General features: G+C 40.9%; 2 protein-coding genes across 2 annotated transcripts; one reads left to right on the top strand and one right to left on the bottom strand.

Annotated features, from left to right (window-relative positions):
* Window positions 1-536: 536 nt before the first annotated feature.
* On the bottom strand, window positions 537-1,914 carry Non3 (Ribosome production factor 2-like protein Non3). The gene is made up of 3 exons (XM_065226838.1): window positions 1,787-1,914; window positions 1,508-1,723; window positions 537-1,446 (listed from the first exon to the last, which is right to left on the bottom strand). Exons 1-3 carry the CDS (start codon window positions 1,804-1,806, stop codon window positions 681-683), a joined length of 1,002 nt encoding a protein of 333 aa, XP_065082910.1. The 5' UTR covers window positions 1,807-1,914; the 3' UTR covers window positions 537-680.
* Window positions 1,915-11,756: 9,842 nt separating this feature from the next.
* LOC135705205 (uncharacterized protein K02A2.6-like) lies at window positions 11,757-16,019 on the top strand. Its single transcript, XM_065226816.1, has one exon. The coding sequence runs from the start codon at window positions 11,757-11,759 to the stop codon at window positions 16,017-16,019; it is 4,263 nt and encodes a 1,420-aa protein (XP_065082888.1).
* Window positions 16,020-21,726: the final 5,707 nt, after the last annotated feature.

Raw genomic sequence — 21,726 nt, 5'->3', positions numbered from 1 at the left:
TTCTTTCTATCATCGTGTGTACAGCTAGCCACAGCAAAACAATCTTTCCTACATCATAGATAGAGTCATCCCCCTCGCCCTAAACGCTAGGCATGTGCATTGCGCTGTTTGCTTCAAGTTTAATTATCATTGAAAATATGTAACATAGCGGCATATGTCTTGCTGTGTACGCTTTTTTAAAACTACAAATGAGAATTTGGTACAATTGATTGAGAAAAAAAAATGCACATTTCCATTTGGAGTCATGAGTCGGCATTATGTAAATAATAAAACAAGGTTCTTAGTTTTGATATTAGGAAGTTCTAAATTTTGTGGGGCCACTAAAGCACCATAATACACTATGCCAAAGAAAGTCGAGAACCTTTTCAACACTAAAGATGTTTTTTAGACCGGACTGGGAATGGAAACCGCCGCCTCCCGTCTTGGTGATACCATGCCTTAGCTGACCAGGCTAACCCGTTTTTCAAAAATGTCACGATAAAGACGAAGTAGCGCGAAACCCCATGGACTTCTTTCACGAGACATACGTTGGAAAGTATTAAATATTTTTCATTTATGAAACACTAATTCTTATATAACTTAACGTAAGTTTCGTCACACAGTGAACCATATCCCACCTTTTTCGGTAGCAAAAGGAAACCATAATGCGGCCATCATTTGGATTAGAATCCCACTCATACTCACTCATCGCTATCTACTTCCATTCCACTTCTATCGCCACCCACATCCATATCGTCGTCGTTTGCCTGCTCAGAGACTTCACCTGCCGAACTTGCTGACTTACGCTTCTTTTCAGCACGCGCTGCTTTCTTTTCCTCGGGGGTCTTTTTGAGACCCTTCATCTTTCTCGTTTGAATTGCATTGATATCCTGTTTGCCAACATGCACCCTTCCGTGCACGTTACCCAGCTCGTCGCGGGAGACGTTCTTTCGTTTGGCAACCTTCAGGATCGCCGGTTGCTTCATAGCCGTTTTGTACAGATCATCCGAAGCTATCTTCGTCCGCCTGACCGTCAAATCCATTGACGGTCCCATTTCCGACAGCTCAATGCGAGGCGTTCTCTGACCACTTTTCTTCAACTGAACTCTGTAGGAACGCATCAGGATTGTCAAATCTTCTGTGATCGTGAAACTAATAACATGCTCAATGCCTTGTAATCGCATGGTATCAACGTTGTCAATTCGGAACATATCCAGCAAAAGACTACGAAGGCGTCGCAATTCCTCTGTTAGTTTCCACTTGTATCCATTGAATACGATTACAGGCTTCACAAAGGCTGAAATCTTCTCGGTTTTGAAATCCTGCAGACCTTTGTAGTTCGCAATGCCAAGCTCCATCATATCCAGTACCTGCTCATCATAAATACGGCCCACTATCAGATTGTTTGGGCGCTTCTTTGATGATGATCCAAACATGAACAGGTGACAGTCGTTCGATTTAGCCAATCTAGAAATAACACACATTATATTTCGATAACCCCTGGATATCAAAGTATGTATACTCTTACTGTTCCAGCGGTGTCGCATCCTCAAACAGAGTAACGTCGTTGTTCCTCCTCATCAACCTAACCAGTGGCTTCTTTAGCAGATTAAAGTCCTTTAGTGCCTGGCGGATTTCGTTGGAACATTTGCGACCTTCCATAATCAGGGTTTTCTTGGCATTCTCAATCGTTTTCGGCTCACGTGCATCCAGAAAGCGCTTGCCACGGCGTGTGGCTGGTTTTCTATAAACAATCAAACACAAATAATAATTCTCCATCCACACATTTTCAACTAACAGGACATACTTTATTCTATCCGAAGACATTGTTTGCGTCGGTAACTGATGAAAATAGTGCAGAATTTGCGAAAACTACAATAGATTATGTCGAAACCAAAAACTAGAACCGACCAAAACACAAAACACGTTGCTTCGAATGCTTTCTCGCGAAGAGAGGATTATCATCTGGCTAACGAGCCTGTCAGCGGTGGTAATGACAGACGTGATTTTAGACTTGAGCAGAGACGCACTAACTGATTATTGCCAACCTTTAGGTGACGAAATAAAATGCTTCACCGCTCGGTCGAGGTGTAACCGTCGTGAAATATTTCGACCTCTATCGAAGGTGACGACAGAGCTGCCAGATATGCCGGTTTATTGATTTTCAAACACGATTTATCGACAAACCCGCATAAAAAATAACCATAAGAAGCGCCTAACAACCAATTAGGTTGTTAAGGGGTAATGAAGTAAATACATATGCGTCATCTGCATTAAAAAACTACAAGGGACAAACCTATCCAGTATTTTACGATCGCTTGGCCGCCACAATCTGGCTGAGTTTCTGACGGAACCGAATTTTATTCATCATAAATATAAAATATAAAATAAAAATATAAATGTTTATTCTATAAACACAAACATATGAATAATTCAAAATAAATTAAAACCATGTTTGCAACAAATATATATATGTTTGAATTAAAGTCATAAGCATGTTTATTTCAACAATATAGAATTTGGGTAAACGATTTTTAGCGTGCCCTGCCTTTTTTTCCTTCTTGTTCACATTCGGAAAAAAAAATTGTCCCAGCTTTGCCGATCAACTGAAAACGGCCCGCAACAAAACCGAAGTCATGGATCCGGAAACCCACCTAGGTAAGTGTCTTAACAAAGTTCCAGATCGATAAAACCAGAGGAACCCCACAGTATCGACGTCACTCTGTCGTTTCTGATGCCGATTCCTGTATCATCCTCCTCCACAACTGACGTCGGAAGAAAAGCGAAAATCCTAAATGGATTTTGAATCTATCCCGGATCCTCCAACATCGTACGTAGAAATAGGCCGGTATGTGGACCAGCGTCAAACGCTGTCCAGACTGGAGAGTTATAACACAGAAACCACCATCAAGATAGCGCTATAACATGTTATAACTCTGTAGTCTGAACGTACTATAATTGTAATTGTTCAGTGCATAGGCTGTGCCTTCCGCTAAGAAGACTTATCTAGGGACCAACCCCCTAGTCTATACACCTACTGTCCTTCCCGTTGCACTCGTCAGCTCGTGCGATACTCTAGACACACATGGGTGGTCGTATCCGGGTCCTCCCCTGGGTAGGCTCGTGTCCGTCCAGGTTCTGGTACATTAACTTATCTATATGCATGGTAATTATACTTTTAAAACTCACCTTTTGATTATAATGTCGAAAATGCTGAAACTAAATAAAGGTTAGCGATCCATATAAGGTGTGTGCTGCGACGGAGTAGTAATTGAAGGAAATGAGGTTCTGATGTGAAGTATAGGTAATTCTAAAATAGGTAAATCAATTAATCATTAGCTGCTAACAGTTACTAATAAATGGGTACGATAAATCACTCATCAATGAGTATTGCCACTCCCACTGAAAAATGGGCAAAACCTTAATCATAAATGGATATTCGATTCCTACCGTGTATTTAAAGTAAAGTTAGGATGTTATCAAGCAAGCACACACCTTTTACGATTCTTATCCTACTTACGGTTTCCTGCACATACGACTTTTCCTAGATACAAGCTTCGTCCAGTATACATTGGCTGTCTCCAACCGGCATGATCCTTTCTGTATGCTTCCTCTTGCCGGTGCAAGTTTAATTCTTCTTTTCTTGTTCGAATTTTCTTTTTCTCCTATTGATCTTCTGGTCGTGTTCCCATTTGTCCTCAGGCAGTTAATATTAGTACATGATAGGAAGAAAGAAAGAAATAGAACAAGTTAAGTGTGAGCCGCATGCATTGGTTACTTATTTGGGTCATGGTGTTGTCTTCCCTATTTATTTGCCTCTATTCGCTCTCATATCGCAACGTTTAACTCTGGATCAACAATAGAAAAGGGCCCATCAGCATTCGTAAACAAACCGATCCAAAGCCCCCCACTCACAAACCGAAGGCCACCCACGCAAACCAACACCATCATCGGATAGGGAAAACTTCCACCTACACGAAGATGGTGTTGGCCTGCGTGAGCAGCCCCCGATCTGTGAGGAATGGGCTTTGGACGGTTTGCCCACAAAAACCGATGGGCCCCCCTCCATTGTTGATCCAGAACTCACCCCCTTCCCTCACACTATTATGGTCGGAAAAGAGAACCCATATTTAGGAATCTATCGCGAACTGCGATGCAGAAGATATTAATAGCAAACTAATCTGGAACTGGTCTAAATTGGTCTGCATTTAAAAAACCTGAACACCCCTCATTTTGAAGGTGTGTGTGTGTAGAATGTTGCTCCTATTTTGATTTTGGAATTCACTCTTCAGTTGTCAAAATGCCGTCCAAGCAAGAAGAGCAGCGTATCAAAATTTTGCTCGCGCATCGCGAAAATCCGAGCTACTCGCACGCAAAGTTGGCAAAATCGCTAAAAGTTGCCAAATCAACCGTTACAAATGTAATTAAAGTGTTTGGGGAACGTTTGTCGACAGCCAGGAAGTCTGGATCGGTGGGAAATCGAAAACCGGAAGCCGCTGAGACGACAAAGAGAGTTGCCGGTAGTTTCAAGCGAAACCCTAACCTCTCTCTCCGAGATGCCGCAAATAAGCTGGGTGTATCGTCTACAACCGTGCATCGAGCCAAAAAACGAGCCGGACTATCGACTCCAAATCGCGATGATAAACAAAATACGACGGCCAAAGCGCGATCCCGGAGGCTGTACACGACGATGCTGACGAAGTTTGACTGCATGGTAATGGACGACGAAACCTACGTCAAAGCCGACTACAAGCAGCTTCCGGGACAGGAGTTTTATACGGCAAAAGGAAGGGGAAAGGTAGCAGATGTTTTCAAGCACATGAAACTGTCAAAGTTCGCAAAGAAATATCTGGTTTGGCAAGCCATCTGTACCTGTGGCTTGAAAAGCAGCATTTTCATAGCTTCCGGGACTGTCAACCAAGAAATTTACGTGAAAGAGTGTTTGAATAAACGTCTGCTGCCTTTCCTGAAGAAACACGGTTGTTCCGTACTGTTTTGGCCGGATTTGGCATCTTGCCATTACGGTAAAAAGGCCATGGAGTGGTACGCCGCCAACAACGTGCAGGTGGTTCCCAAGGACAAGAACCCTCCCAACACGCCAGAGCTCCGCCCAATTGAGAAATACTGGGCTATTGTCAAGCGGAACCTAAAGAAGACCAAAAAAACTGCTAAGGGCGAGCAGCAGTTCAAGGCAAACTGGCTTTCTGCGGCGAAGAAGGTGGACAACCCGCATAAGCGCGAACCATAAATTGACCTTACCGATAATGGTTATAAATTGTTTATAATCCCTGCTAAACTTCAACTGAAATGGTTATGGAACTTTACATGAACGTTTAATGATAAAGTTTTAACCTTTAGTATTATAGTTTTTTGGAAGTGGACCTTACAAATAATGGGTTGTTAAGAACCATTACCATTCAAAATTCTTGTTTTCTCCATACATTTTCGGAAAGAAAACTATACTAAAACCTTTTAACTTATGGTTTGAGAACATTAATGGTAATGGTTATGGTAACCAGTAAGGTCCATGAATGGTTTTGTAACATCGATCAACTTTATGTGGAATATATCGTGAATTGGTAATCAGTAATTTACAGGCAACCAATTCGCGATATATTCCACATAAAGTTGATCGATGTTACAAAACCATTCATGGACCTTACTGGTTACCATAACCATTACCATTAATGTTCTCAAACCATAAGTTAAAAGGTTTTAGTATAGTTTTCTTTCCGAAAATGTATGGAGAAAACAAGAATTTTGAATGGTAATGGTTCTTAACAACCCATTATTTGTAAGGTCCACTTCCAAAAAACTATAATACTTAAGGTTAAAACTTTATCATTAAACGTTCATGTAAAGTTCCATAACCATTTCAGTTGAAGTTTAGCAGGGATTATAAACAATTTACAACCATTATCGGTAAGGTCAATTTATGGTTCGCGCTTATGCGGGAAGGTGGCTGTACAAAATCTGATGGCAGGGGTCAAGCGTAAGGCCCGGCAATTCGGATTTGGAAAAGCGGAAGCCTAACTGAATATTTTTCCTGAATTTTATACTAATTGAACTTGAAAAAGAAATTCAATTTGATTTTTTAAATAAACGATTTCACCGATTTACACGCGTTTTCCCTTGACCAAATTTTGACCGTATCACCCTTTAAGACATATGACCCAGTGAGTATTGACACCTCACACTGTTGTGAATGAGCACGGACGCGAGATTTACTACACGGTAACCGCAAAATACCCAATAATGACTACAAAGTAAGCATTTTTGAGGGAAACTGGGACTACCCATTAAATGAGTAAAATTTTACCCATTTATGAGTAATTACAACTACAAAAATAAGTAGAAAGTATTCATTTTTGAGTAACAAATACTCATAAATGGGTAATATGTTTACTCATTTAATGGGTAGTCCCAGTCTCCCTCGAAAATGCTTACTTTGTAGTCATTATTGGGTATTTTACGGTTACCGTGTAGAGTATTAAATGCAAAACGCAAATTCAAAATAAAACTTGACAAGTCATCGTCAATCCCCTCATTCTTGGGCAGGGTCTGACGATGTGAATCTGATTTTGATCAGTGAACGGGCCCCATATGGTACATTTTCTCACTATGAACATGTCATTTCCAGCCTATCTGAACTATTTAATAAATGAAAACCATAACATGGGTTACGCTTCCCCTAAGCGGGCCCTCCGCATCCTATCTCTGTCTTATCTCAAATGCCAATGGTTTGAATGTATCAATATACTGCCGGTAATCGCAAGTCAGTCCCATCTGTAAAATAGCGAAAATGAGAAAACAGCGCGCAAAGATTTTACATGTTTTCTCGTTTTACGCTTATTTCGGATGGATAACTTTGACAACTAACGAGCTTTCTTATAGAATCCATCTATATTTAATCAAACACATTGAAAAAAAGCAAAAGAAACATTTTGGATGCCCAAAATCTGACTGGGACCGACTTAAGCAATTGCGGTTACATTGCATATAAATCAGAAAAGTAACCGCAAGTCAGTCACATCGCTATAGCGACGCTGTTTCAGTTCAACATGAGCGACGATTTTTGAGCGTGTTCTGACAGCGACTGTATCTTTTGATTATTCGTGGCGTTTGAAAAGTTTGAAAAATGTCGGTGCTCAATTATCTTTCGATGTACGGAACGGATGAAAGCTCGTCTAGTGAATTGTCTGATGAAGAGTTTTATGGTTTTGGTGACGGTAAAGAAAAATTTATGGATAAATCCAGAGCTTCCGTTGTTGCACTTGCAGCTTCGGCGGAACACAAAGCCAGTGGCATTGAAAATCCATCCGAGCTTCGAGAAGCCATCTTAGATAGCTACCCGAATGAGTTCATTGATTCAGATGGAAGTTTTTTTGATGGAGAGGAATCTTCGACAGGGGCTACGAAAGTTAAAAAGCGAACGAAGAAAGAAATCCAGAAGGAAGATTCTGCTAAGAAGAGGCGCAAGTCTCATGGCATAAAACCAATAGACTGCAAATGCCAAAAAGAATGCGCAAAGAAAATCGGCAAGGATGACAGGATCCAAATTCATGGACGATTCTGGGATTTGGATGCTTCTGAACAAGCTGCATTTCTTAGAGAGACAGTTCAGCTGGCGCCTTTGAAACGACGAGTTAAAAATCAGTTCATTCTGGAGGAACCAAAGAAGAAAAAAAGCTACATATTCCATTTAACGGATAGCAATATCGAGCGTGTTGAAGTTTGCCGAAAGTTCTATTTAAACACAATCGGGTACAGCGATAATTGCGGGTAAGAAGTATATTTTATTAACGTAAACATTTGTATCTATGATATATTTATTTATTTTAGAAATGTCGTGTACCGATGCGTCGATGGTGATGAGGATGGAAACCGAAGATTGTCACAGCGAGGGAAGCACAGCCGGGATACGACTAAGAGAGATTCGGTAGTGGCGCACATCAACTCCTTCAACCCAACCATTTCACATTACAGACGTGAGCATGCACCCAACAGACTCTATTTACCGTCCGACTTGACTGAAAAAGCAATGTTCGAACACTACCTCAATACAGAAAACTTTCCAAAAGTTAGCTACCCATGCTATTGCCGTATGTTGAAGGAGATGAACATTTCCTTGGTCAAGTTGGGTCACGAAGAATGTGAGCTATGCACTACTGCTACTCAGCATCAAAAAACATCAGAACATGTCCCATCAGCCACTCTTGAATCCTCGGCCGAAACTGAGTCTTGTTCGATTTGCGAAAGATATATCCAGCATTTGCGTTCGGCAGCTATGTCGCGAGATGCGTACCGAAAAGATGGCGATGATGTGAAACCCGGTTGCGCCGTGCTTTCTGTTGATTTACAAAAGGTGAGTAAAATATGATCGACAAATAAAATTATACATTTCAGTATATTAACCACAGTAAATGTGTTTTCTAGGTGATACAACTACCAAGGCTTGATGGATTTAAAAGCATTGTATTTTCTCAACGTTTGTTGGCTTACAACGAAACTTTTGCATCGGTGGGAAAATACGCAAAGATTCTTCCTGTGATAACATGTCTATGGGATGAGTCGACTGCAGGACGTCACGCTACCGATATAACTAGCTGTTTCCACCAAGTAATCGAGCGATTCAACAACTATGAGGAAATAATTTTCTGGCTGGACAACTGCAGCGCCCAAAACAAAAATTGGAATATGTTCCAACACATGATACTTCTGCTGAATTCTAATGCTGTTAGTGTTAGAAAAGTTTCCTTCAAGTTTTTCGAAACTGGACATACGTTCATGGCTGCAGATAGCGTACATGCTGCCATCGAAAAAAGCATGCGCAATAGTAAACCAGCTCAAACATTTCCAGAGTTTTCAGCATTGGTCGAAAAGGCAAAAAAAAACGTGGAGGTAATGAACATGAAGTTCAGCGACTTTTTCTGCACGACCATAAACACCAGCCAGTACGTAATTAATCAGTGCAAACCTCGACCGTATATTGAAAATATAAAATACATTATTTTCAAGAAAGGAAGCTTCGAGCTTTCTTACAGCAATGCTGTCGACGGAAGCAAACCGATGAATCGATGTACCCTATTCTCGAAAAAGCAAATGAAGCAGATTCAGTGTGACGGATTTCTTTTGGAAAACACCTTGAAACGGCAGGCTTCGCCCAAAGGAATAGCTGCAGACAGAAAAGCTGCTTTGCTTAAAGTTATTGCACCACTCATCAACGCCGACAGCAAATCGTACTGGACTGATTTGCCAGAGCAGCATTCTTCTTAACCGGATATATGACAACTAGTCGTAAATGCATAGAAACGCTTCGAAAACTTTCAGCGGAGATGCTTTTCTATATCAATTGTTATCACACATTATCATTACTTAATAAACAAAGCTAAAAACAAAGTTATGACGTTGTTCTCTTGATTATTTCATGAAATTCGTTTTTTTTTTCAATGGGACTGACTTGCGGTTACTTTCCACTATGGGACAGTTTGATTTGGTGTTGTTTTCCACTTTTCTAGAACAAACTTACTTTTTTGAATAGCATAGCTGAAAATACATGAAAAGTTAAGCTAAATGACGACCCTAACTCAAAATTGATAAAAATGCAGATGGGACTGACTTGCGGTTGCCGGCAGTATATACATTGGAAATGACGTTCAATCAAATAAACCCATACCCCACTCACTTGGCCAGGCTTCAGAATCGTCCAGTGGGTAGTGCGCTCTACGCTCCAAGTTCCCTTTCTTTCAAATTCACCCCAAATTTGATATTTTACCCCTTTGAGTGTTGATTAATCACAATGAAACATTGTGACAGAGCACGGACTTGAGGTTACTAGAGTATTAAATAATCTAGGTCCTATTTAGGATTATATCTGAAAAATCCAAATTTGGCCAACGCCCACCAACTCTGTAGTCTGAACGTACTATAATATCACAAAGTTTCACTGGTTTTATAGTACGTTCAGACTACAGAGTTATAACATAGAGGTAACTCTAAGACGACTGGGTCCCGAAGAAAATCATTATTATTTTTGGCTCACTCAGTACCAGAACAACGGTCCCAAGCAGTCCCAAGCTATTTCACTATAAATAAGCTATAAAACCAAAAATAGTCAAAAAAAAAACAACTGTCAGACTAAGTATGACGTTCATAAATATCACAAATATTAAACTATTTAATATTTCCACCATCGGTATTGATGCTTATACTTGGAGCTGGCCTTCCCCTAGGCTTGGGACCGTTGTTCTGGTACTGAGTGAGCCAAAAATAATAATGATTTTCTTCGGGACCCAGTGGTCTTCGAGGGGGACGACTCTATCTACGATGCAGAAAAGATTGTGTTTTGCTGTGGCTAGCTGCGCGCACGCTGAGTAGATAGAAAGAAGATTGATGACGATTCTGAAGATTTCCTGCAAAAAGATGATGCGCGATGCAAGTAGATGCGACAAATGAAAGAAGATTTTTCGAAGATTGATTCGCTAGTGTGAGATTTGTTGAGCATCTAAACTTGAGATTTAGATGTGTCGCCCCCCTCGGTGGTCTTAGAGTTACCTCTATGCTATTACATTCGGAAAAAAAATTGCCCCAGCTTTGCCTATCAACTGATAACGGCCCGCAACAAAACCGAAGTCATGGATGCGAAAACCCACCTAGGTAAGTGTCTTAACAAAGGGAAACGAAAATCCGAAATGTATTTTGAATCTATTCCGGATCCTCCAGCCCACCACCCCCCACCCTCTGAAAAGTAATTTCTTCCTGTTTGCTTCGAGCTTTTGTCTTTGATCTTCTCTCCTGCCACAAGTAGATCCGAAACATCCTCCTTATTTGCACCTGCCTTGTGTTCTTGCTCTTTCCGTAATTTTCAACTTTTTTCGCTCATTTTCCATTCGCTTCGAAACTTCAGTAAGCTTTATCATAATCACACAATCCTGACTCGACTGATTAATTTTTTGGATCAACTTCTTAGGCTGTGAACCATTTGCCGAGTTAAATTTAACTCGTGGTTAAAAGTGACATTTCGAAAGTTATTTTCTATGTTCGAAAATCCCCGTGCTGTCGATCGACCGGTTTTCGAGCCACGGTTGTCAAAATTTAACTTCTTGTCTGTCAGAAATAACCATGCTCGGATAGCAGGGTTAATCGATAACTTTTCATCTGTCAAATTTTAACCAAAAGTTAAAATAATCCACCAAATGGTTCAGAGCCTTACTAAAATCAGTGCTGCATTCATCCTCCTTCCTTACCGAACTCAACGGTTCTTCATCATCTTCTTCCGATTCTTGCATTTCCAATCCTACATTGCAATCAAACTGAATTCGGGATCTTGTATCTGCAGATCGTTTTTTTTTTCATCTTGTTGCATTACTTGAACATCCCTACAGAGTATGTGCACCCCTTCTGGGTTGTCATTCATTCTCTTGCCTCTCACTTCATTCATGCTTTTGTTGATTCATTCATAACTCTACTGCGTATCGAAGAGTACAGTTCGCTAGTGAATAAAGAGACTATTTGAGTGTTACTAAACTAAATCTAGTGTGTTTTATTAAAATAGAACATGGTGTCAGAAGTTACCGTGTGCTTCAAGTGAAAATTCGCGTCATTATCGAAATCGCGAATCGGAAATCGGTCCGGGGAAAATCGTTCTCAAGTCGCGTCGTGTCAGCGGCCATTTTGTATTTTTCGGTCGGGATCGGGAGTGAAGAGTGATTCGCTTAAAAATGGATGCAAATCAAATGAAAATGTTGTTGGAGCAACAAATGCAGATGTTTACGAAGATGATGGAGGGAATGCAAGCGACGCAGAATCAGGCTCAAGCGATGCAGCGGCCAAGTGCGTCGAATGTGCAGGTTCCGCAACCATCGCCGCTAGCAGTGGAAGGCGACATGCAGGAAAACATGGATTTTTTTGAGAAAAGCTGGAAAGACTACGCTAAGGCCATTGGTATGGATCGGTGGCCGCCAGAAGAAAACCCACAGAAGGTAAGCTTCTTGCTGTCGGTCATAGGAGAGCCGGCAAGGAAAAAATACTTCAACTTCGAGTTGACAGCAGCGGAAGGTGCAGATCCGGAGGCCACATTGGCCGCCATACGAGAGAAGGTTGTTGCGAAGAGGAATGTCATAGTGGACCGGCTCGACTTTTTCTCTACGACACAGCAGACTCGAGAATCAATCGACGATTATGCCTCTCGTCTCAAGACTCTGGCAAAAATGGCTAAACTCGGAGTGCTAGAGACGGACCTTATCGCATATAAGGTGGTCACGTCCAACAAGTGGCCAAGTATGCGATCAAAAATGTTAAGCATTGCAGACATAACATTGACGAAAGCGATAGACATGTGTCGAGCGGAGGAGATCACGACTAAGCGGTCCCAGGAACTTTCAGTTTTCTATCCGGAAGTAGAGGTGAACAAAGTCGCGAAAGCTAAGTTCCGTTCCAAGCCTCAATCACAGCGGTGCAAGTTCTGCGGAGACCGTCATGACTTCTCTAAAGGTTCCTGTCCCGCTCTTGGTAAGCGGTGCCATAGGTGCAACGGAAGGAACCATTTCGGAAAGGTATGCAAGGCCAGCAACAGATTCCAGAACAGGAAGTCTCGTAAGGTGAAGGAGGTGAAGGACGAAAGCACTGATTCGGAGGAGCAAGCACTTTCTTGCAATGAAGGTTCATCGGAAGCAAGCGAGGACGAATACGAAATCGGCAAGATTTTCGATAATTCATCGAAAGGAGGTGGCGTGATGGCTGAGTTGGATCTCAACTTTGATAACAAGTGGAAGTCAGTGATTTGCGAAGTGGACACCGGAGCTAATACCAGCCTGATTGGCCATAATTGGTTGGTCAAACTCACAGGAGAGGAAACCCCGCAGATGATGCCGTCGACGTACAAGCTCCAAAGCTTCGGTGGGAATCCCATCAAAGTGCTTGGGGAAGTGAAGATACCGTGCCGTCGGATGAAGCGTCGATACCGATTGGTTCTGCAAGTTGTGGACGTGGACCATTGCCCCCTACTGTCGGCAAAGGCATCACGTGTTCTGGGCTTCGTCAAGTTCTGCAAATCGGTCACATTCGGTAAGTCTGATGAAGCAAATTCGCCAAACTTGTTGAATGTTCACAGGATCGAAGCGGAGAAGATTATCCAAGGCCACAAAGGAATCTTTTCTGGTTACGGAAAATTTGAAGGTCAAGTATCGTTGGAGGTAGACCATTCTGTTACACCTTCAATCCAACCTCCTCGTCGTGTTCCGATCGCCCTGAGAAGCAAGTTGAAGAACGAATTGGAATCATTGGAGAAGGAGGGAATGATCGTGAAGGAAGCCAGGCATACCGATTGGGTCAGCAACATTGTGATTGTGCAACGGGGTGACCCGGAATCTTCAAGCATCAGAATCTGTCTTGATCCTATTCCACTCAACAAGGCGCTGAAGAGACCGAACCTACAGTTTGCTACACTGGATGAAATTCTTCCTGAGCTGGGCAAGGCGAAGGTGTTTTCTACTGCGGACGCCAAGAAAGGGTTTTGGCACGTAGAGCTCGACGAACCCAGCAGCAAGCTTACAACATTTTGGACTCCTTTCGGTCGGTATCGTTGGACTAGGCTGCCTTTTGGTATCGCATCAGCTCCTGAAATCTTCCAGACGAAGCTGCAGGAGGTTATCCAGGGTCTCGAAGGAGTCGAATGTTTGGCAGACGATTTGCTGATATTTGGAGTTGGGGAAACTTTGCAAGAAGCGCTCATTAACCACAACAGATGCTTGAAGAATCTTCTAATTCGCCTGGAAGAGCACAACGTAAAACTGAACAAAACGAAGCTCAAGCTCTGCCAAACGTCTGTGAAATTCTTCGGACATGTCCTGTCAAGCAAAGGTCTTCTACCAGATGAGTCGAAGGTTGCTACGATCCAAAATTTTCCTACACCTCTCAACCGGAAGGAAATACACCGTTTTATTGGAATGGTGAACTATTTGGGCAGATTTATTCCAAATCTTAGCAGCAACCTGACAAACCTTCGTAAGCTGATTTCAGATGAAGTTCCCTGGCGCTGGACGAATATTGAGGTGGAAGAGTTCAACCGAGTAAAGGGCTTGGTTGCAGACGTTGGAACCTTGCAGTACTATAACCCAAGAAAACCATTGACCATTGAATGCGATGCAAGTTGCTTTGGATTGGGAGTTGCTGTCTACCAGGATGAAGGAATAATAGGCTATGCCTCAAGGACGTTGACTGCGACTGAACGAAACTACGCGCAGATTGAGAAGGAGCTGTTGGCGATTCTGTTTGCGTGTGTTCGTTTCGACCAACTTGTGGTTGGAAATCCGAAAACGATTGTGAAGACCGATCATAAGCCCTTGATCAGCATTTTCCGGAAGCCTTTGTTGTCTGCTCCAAGAAGATTGCAACATATGCTGCTCAACCTACAACGTTACAATTTGGTAATTGAGTTCGTCACAGGAAAGGAAAATGTTGTGGCTGATGCGCTATCCCGTGCACCGTTCGATGACAAGGCAGTGAAAGACGAATATAACAAGATGCACATTTACAAAGTGTTTGATGATGTCGAAGGGTTGGAGCTTACGAAGTTTCTTAACATATCGGACAGTTGCCTGAACGAGATCATGGATGAAACGGTGAGGGATCCTTGTATGCAGAGCATCATCACTTTTGTTCAGCAAGGTTGGCCTGGAACGGCTGATAAAGTACCAGATGGACTCCGTGTGTATTTCGGGTATCGGGATGAGATATCAGTACAGGATGGAATCGTTTTTCGACATGATCGCATTCTTGTTCCACATGCTTTGCGAAGAGAGATGATCGAAAAGTGTCACGTTAGTCACAATGGGAGTGAAGCGACTCTCAAGTTGGCTAGAGCAAACCTGTTTTGGCCAGGCATGAGCAGTCAAATCAAGGATGTCGTGAAAGGTTGTCCGGTTTGCGCAAAATTTGCTTCGTCGCAGCCGAATCCACCCATGATGAGTCATCAAATTCCCCTGTATCCGTTCCAGTTGATCTCGATGGATGTTTTCTTCAGTGAGTTCCGTGGTCGCAATCAGAAGTTCCTGGTCACCGTCGACCACTATTCAGATTTCTTTGAGGTGGATATCCTAAAGGATCTGACACCGGAATCGGTTATAGCAGCTTGCAGTAGAAATTTCGCTCGACATGGAAAACCACAAACCTTGTTGACCGACAATGGAACGAACTTCCTCAACCAGAAAATGAGGAAGTTTGCAACGGAATGGGACATCAAACACATCACTTCGGCTCCTCATCATCAGCAGGCTAACGGGAAATCGGAGGCAGCCGTGAAGATTGCAAAGCGCTTACTGAAGAAATCGGAGGAAACCGGAACGGACTTCTGGTATGCACTTTTGCATTGGAGGAACATCCCGAATAAGATTGGCTCTAGTCCTGCTGCTCGTTTGTTTTCTCGTTCTACACGTTGTGGAATACCAACATCCGGGGCGAATCTTATGCCGAAAGTTGTCGAACATGTTCCTGAAGCAATCGAGGAGAACAGAAGGAAGATTAAATTGAATTACGACAGAAAAACAAGAAACCTACCTGACCTACAGACTGGATCACCCGTTTATGTGCAGATGAATCCGGAAATTTCAAAACAGTGGACGCCGGGAACCGTTGCCAATCGCCTCAGTGATCGGTCTTACACCGTGAATGTGAATGGCAGCAACTATCGTCGGAGTTTGATTCACTTGAAGCCGCGTAAGGAACCCGAATCGTCGGCAGAAAATTTAACAACAAACACAGTTCCAAAGCCATCGGAGGGAGAAAACGAAGAAGAAAATTGCAGTTATCCAGTTGACAGTTCTCAATCAGTTCTCACCCAGAATTCTCACAACAAGTCACCAGCTCAGGCAGTGGTGCCAGTTTCGACTTCGCCGATTCTACCGATCGCAGCGCCTCGTATGTGTCAGTCACCGAAGCCTAAGGAGAATTTGAATTCAGCATCCAGTTCCATCAACAGTCGTCCGAAACGGGTGTCTCGTATTCCAGAGAAGCTGATGGACTATGTTATTGAGTACAAGTGATGTTTTGTTGAAACAGGGAGGATGTTGCATTACTTGAACATCCCTACAGAGTATGTGCACCCCTTCTGGGTTGTCATTCATTCTCTTGCCTCTCACTTCATTCATGCTTTTGTTGATTCATTCATAACTCTACTGCGTATCGAAGAGTACAGTTCGCTAGTGAATAAAGAGACTATTTGAGTGTTACTAAACTAAATCTAGTGTGTTTTATTAAAATAGAACACATCTCTTGGCAATCCATTTTTCTGCTTTATCCTGCATTCAAATGCTAATATAATTTAAAATTAAGTATGTTTCTTTCAAACATAAGAGCAAGGTTAAAATAAACATATTTATTTTTGTTCGCATAGTTGTCAAACCAAACAAAAATATTCACGTTTATTTTCAATACGAATATTTTTAAAATAAACGTAACATTATTTTTATTTTAAACTTTAATATTTCGACAGTGAGCATTCATAAGGGCGTATACGCGATGATCGATTCTCTTCATCGATTTTCTCTTTTCTTAATAACTCGCTAGATTTAACGTTTGTCGGTGCGTTTGTTGTTGCTTTTGAAAGCCAATATAACCTATTACAACTCTACATTGAACAAATTCTACAAAATTGTTTCGCTTAGCTGTAGCAATGCAAAGAGAAAAACGATGAAGAGAATCGATCATCGCGTATACGCCCTTATGCATGCTCACTGTCGATTTAATATTACATGACGCCCGATACCTCTTAGTTCGTTCTGCTTCAACCAGCTACTGCCGTCCACCTCCAGTGATATTCGTATCGCAACTAACTCGATACCGCTTGTGATCATCCTCTCGTTCCTATAGTTCTCCAATACTACCAGACGTATACAGGGATGTATTCTAGCCCAACCATACATAGGCGTACCTCTGCATAACGCATAATATTACTGAACCCTACAACTTCAAACATGGAATATGTTTGAAATAAACCTTGTTTATTTTTGTGGCCAGAACAAACTGAGTTTACGTTTAAATTTATCTCAAATATTTTTGTTTCAACGATATTTTATTCTGCGTGTTGGAGGGTATATTCTACAGGTTGCACAAAATTATTCAATTTGCGATTGTTGCTTCCTCTCATGTATGAGTGAAATCCTAGGTGAAATAGGGTGAAATCTCTCTTTTGACTCGTCTTTTGAGGCCTTTCACAAATTTTACTATCTTAAAAAATTACACCGGAAACGCCTTGAATGTTGTTACAGAGCCTGTGTAGATGTATTTCGTTGTGCTGGAGCAAATATTTCATGAAAACATAACGAGAATTCAGCTGGTGAATAACAATAATTGTCCCTGACCAATTCCACTTTTCATACGCAAACTTAATAATATAATAAACGTCAGGCAGAAAATCTCCTTAGGCTCTGAACCATTTGGTGGATTATTTTAACTTTTGGTTAAAATTTGACAGATGGAAAGTTATCGATTAACCCTGCTATCTGAGCATGGTTATTTCTGACAAACAAGAAGTTAAATTTTGACAACCGTGGCTCGAAAACCGGTCGATCGACAGCACAGGGATTTTCGAACATAGAAAATAACTTTCGAAATGTCACTTTTAACCACGAGTTAATTTTAACTCGGCAAATGGTTCACAGCCTTAATAAAGACAACCAACCTCAACAATTAATCATTTTGTTCGACCATTTTCCACAGAGATAGCGCTGTTCCGCTGGTAGGAAGTGATAAAAATCCCCATATAGAAATTGAGAGAAGTGCGAATAATTCGCTTCCGGTGCATATTCAGGTCAAAAAAAAGTGAACGACAACCTAAAGAAATTAGTCAGGGGCTTTGTCGTTCAGTTTTTTCCCGGAAATTAATGCTAAACAAGCTACAATTAAATTAAAATGATTTTTCCCCATACAGTTTTACCAACAATCAATACGAAACTAACGATTTTAAATTGGCTCACCACTTTAGTAGCCTATTGGTCCCAAGCAAACGATTAACGTACCCTATTCTAGTTGAAATTCTATTACTACACTATGTTTGTTTTGATTCGCTATGAAAGTTTGACAGATAACATCAGGGGTGTGTGGGTTCATGCAGAACATGCAGGGGTGAATGAAATAGCTTGGGACTGCTCGGGACCGTTGTTCTGGTACTGAGTGAGCCAAAAATAATAATGATTTTCTTCGGGACCCATTGGTCTTAGAGTTACCTCTATGGTAGTAGCAACAATCAATACGAAACTAACGATTTTAAATTGGCTCACCACTTTAGTAGCCTATTGGTCCCAAGCAAACGATTAACGTACCCTATTCTAGTTGAAATTCTATTACTACACTATGTTTGTTTTGACTCGCTATGAAAGTTTGACAGATAACATCAGGGGTGTGTGGATTCATGCAGAACATGCAGGGGTGAGTGAAATAGCTTGGGACTGCTTGGGACCGTTGTTCTGGTACTGAGTGAGCCAAAAATAATAATGATTTTCTTCGGGACCCAGTGGTCTTAGAGTTACCTCTATGGTAATATCAACAATCAATACGAAACTAACGATTTTAAATTGGCTCACCACTTTAGTAGCCTATTGGTCCCAAGCAAACGATTAACGTACCCTATTCTAGTTGAAATTCTATTACTACACTATGTTTGTTTTGATTCGCTATGAAAGTTTGACAGATAACATCAGGGGTGTGTGGATTCATGCAGAACATGCAGGGGTGAGTGAAATAGCTTGGGACTGCTTGGGACCGTTGTTCTGGTACTGAGTGAGCCAAAAATAATAATGATTTTCTTCGGGACCCAGTGGTCTTAGAGTTACCTCTATGGTTTTACCTGCTTTACTACCAGTCCCAGAAAGCCAAAAAATTTAAATTTGAGAGAGAAATTCTCTCTCACGAGGTCAATCTCTCAACATGCCATGTATTTTGTTGACACTCGATTTGTGATTTCCCTTTCACAGATTACAAAATAGAGTACCTGACACTACAAAACATGTCTGGTACCTCTATATATGCATTTGCTTTTACATTTGAAGTCCCTCCTTTTTCACATATTCTGCGTAAAAGATACTTTATGCCCCGCCCCATACATAAAATTCGGCGGGAAATTCTGTGAGGGGTGAGCTATTTTGTGTGCAGAATGTGTAAAAAAAGAGGGACTTCGAATTATAATCTAAATGCATATATAGAGGTACCAGACATGTTTTGCACTGCAGTGTCCTCTGTGAACAATTATAGGAAAACAGATTGTGTCTAGTTTCCGATAGATGTCAACGCAAACAACAGCTGTGACATCTGATGGAACATGAATGCAGAAGCTTGACAAAATGATCAATTGACGAATCCGACTTAAACTAATGCACGCCTGGTGACAGGAATAAGCACTATCCGACAGTGATCAGCTAGTGACAACCCTTGGAAATTTCATTATTTTTATGAAAATTTGTTAAATTACAGTGCTAGTTCGTTTAAATATGCTATTAAAATTAATTAATCTTGTTAAAAACCTAAAAAACTATTGTGATATGTGTCGATCCCAAAATAAAAATTACTAGTTTTCAAATAAAATAAAAAAAAAACATGATGAGGTTATGGACATGGTTATGTTAACAGCCATACCACATCGATTAATGTTGATATGGAGACGTGACCAACAAAATCAAGGGCATCCGATGCTGGTTATTGGTTTAATACGGTAGGATTGTATTCGGATATGATTTGCAACCGTCGATTGAAGCATGCAGGAATTTCGTTGTTTTATCATGTTTTTTCTACGATTTTTATTTTATTTCAATGCTATTTCAATAATTTAGGACTTAAATATCTAATTCTACTTACCAGAGAGATCCTACTTATGCCAGAGAAGAAAGAGTTTCCGCTCGGTTATATGTATGGTGATCAGGAAAACTATCAAATGCCGTCTGCGACACAGGCACTTTTGGTACTGCCTTTGTTGTCCCGCTCGTCTGAATCTACCAAACCAGGCGTAATAACCTCCTAATGGTTTCGCAGCGGATTCAGCTATAAGAAAGATTATGTTCCTGCGGATGGAACAATATATTGTTTTGATTGCTTCAATATGTAAAATTGTTCTAACAACTCACCTCAAACAGCAAAATTAATTGATTTAATTCAATTTCCGATGGGATGATCCTTCAGTATTGCATTCTCAGTTTAAATACTGTAAGAAAATTGTTAACATTATTTGTTGATGTTTTGCTGGGAGCAACCTATTTTTCATTTTGAAGAAATCTCATTGATTTTGCATTTAAAAATTATGATTTACTTATAATTCTTACCAGCGCTACTTTTCTGTTCATATTTGCTTTCTGTTATTGAATAAAGCAATTACAATAACACGTAAAACATAGGTTTCTTATCACAAACTTGAAAATATATGCAGTTTGATAGATGATCTCATGTTCATCACCGCTACGATTACAGGTGCCGCGGTGGCCGGCATAAACTTGGATTTGTCAATTAAATTCAACCCCAATCTCAATACTTCCCCGCTTTTCTTCGTGAAGCTCTCGTTACATTGCTCGATTGGAACCGCGTTTGAAGGTTCGATTGTAACTTTTGGCTTCATTCTTCGCGCGTCTCTTATTTAACATCGTCTCTGGTACAACCAAGGTGACTACATATCCAGTTTTCCATGCTCGGTAATGGCGGCCTGTTTGTATGAATAAATGTATCCTTCACTGTGCTTTTTGACACTATCTGGATGTTCGAATTTCAACCCCTCCCTTTCCCTCTCGCAGGAACAGAAGAAAATGGAACAACATACGCCCTCCAGTTAGTGTCAAAAAGCACAGTAAAGGATACATTTATTCATACAAATAGGCCGCCATTACCGAGCATGGATAGCTGGATAGGTGTTCTAATGTGTCAAATTCATGATTTAGCCATGTTCGATTTTTGTATGGGACAGCGACCGAGTTTGTTTACAATTTGCTCTAAAACCGCACTTTTCCCCCCCGCGACCTCCACGCCTATATAGTGACAAAGCTGTATCACCATTTATATACCCACCATGGGTACAACGGTAGTACAACCATAGAGGTAACTCTAAGACCAGAAGGTCCCGAAGAAATGTGCTCAACTTTTTGGCTCAGCTCTGGTACTATCTTCGGTCCCAAGCTAATCGATTCACCCCTCGAAACATAGGAAAATCCACTAACCCCTCATTTTATCTGTCAAACTTTCATAGCGAATCAAAACAAACATTGAGTAGTACTAGAATTTCGACTAGAATGGGGTAAGTTAATCGTTTGCTTGGTACCAATAGGCTAGTCAAGTAGTGAGCCAATTTAAAATCGTTAGTTTCGTATTGATTGTTGGTACAACCATACACACTTAGTTTATTTCACCGAGGCCGGTAAAATAAATTGCCGAGAAACCAACAGCCGAAATTTCGTTAAAAATTTCGGTAAAAGTATACACTCAAAGAAAATCATTTATTTTCTTCATAAGAATAGACTTATACTTCTCATTACCTTATACTAAATGTTATTCATTATTTCACTCACATTAAATTCATGAAGGCACACATAGTAACCAAGAGATATTTTAATGAAAAGCATTAATCATGCGTTATGACTAAAAACTATAAATATTCACTTATACTTTTTACATAGCACTGCTTTGAAAAATAACAGTTGTTTTTGACTGAATCGGAAAAGATGTCAGCTACGTGAGTAGAAAATTTACAGCTTATATAATAATCATCATTCCATTAAT

This window comes from Ochlerotatus camptorhynchus, unplaced genomic scaffold (assembly GCF_037179485.1).
Source record: "Ochlerotatus camptorhynchus isolate MF236.1 unplaced genomic scaffold, CSIRO-AGI_Acam_v1.1 ptg000261l, whole genome shotgun sequence".
In the NCBI taxonomy this organism is placed as follows: domain Eukaryota; kingdom Metazoa; phylum Arthropoda; class Insecta; order Diptera; family Culicidae; genus Ochlerotatus; species Ochlerotatus camptorhynchus.
This window is presented reverse-complemented; position numbering and strand designations above follow the sequence as displayed.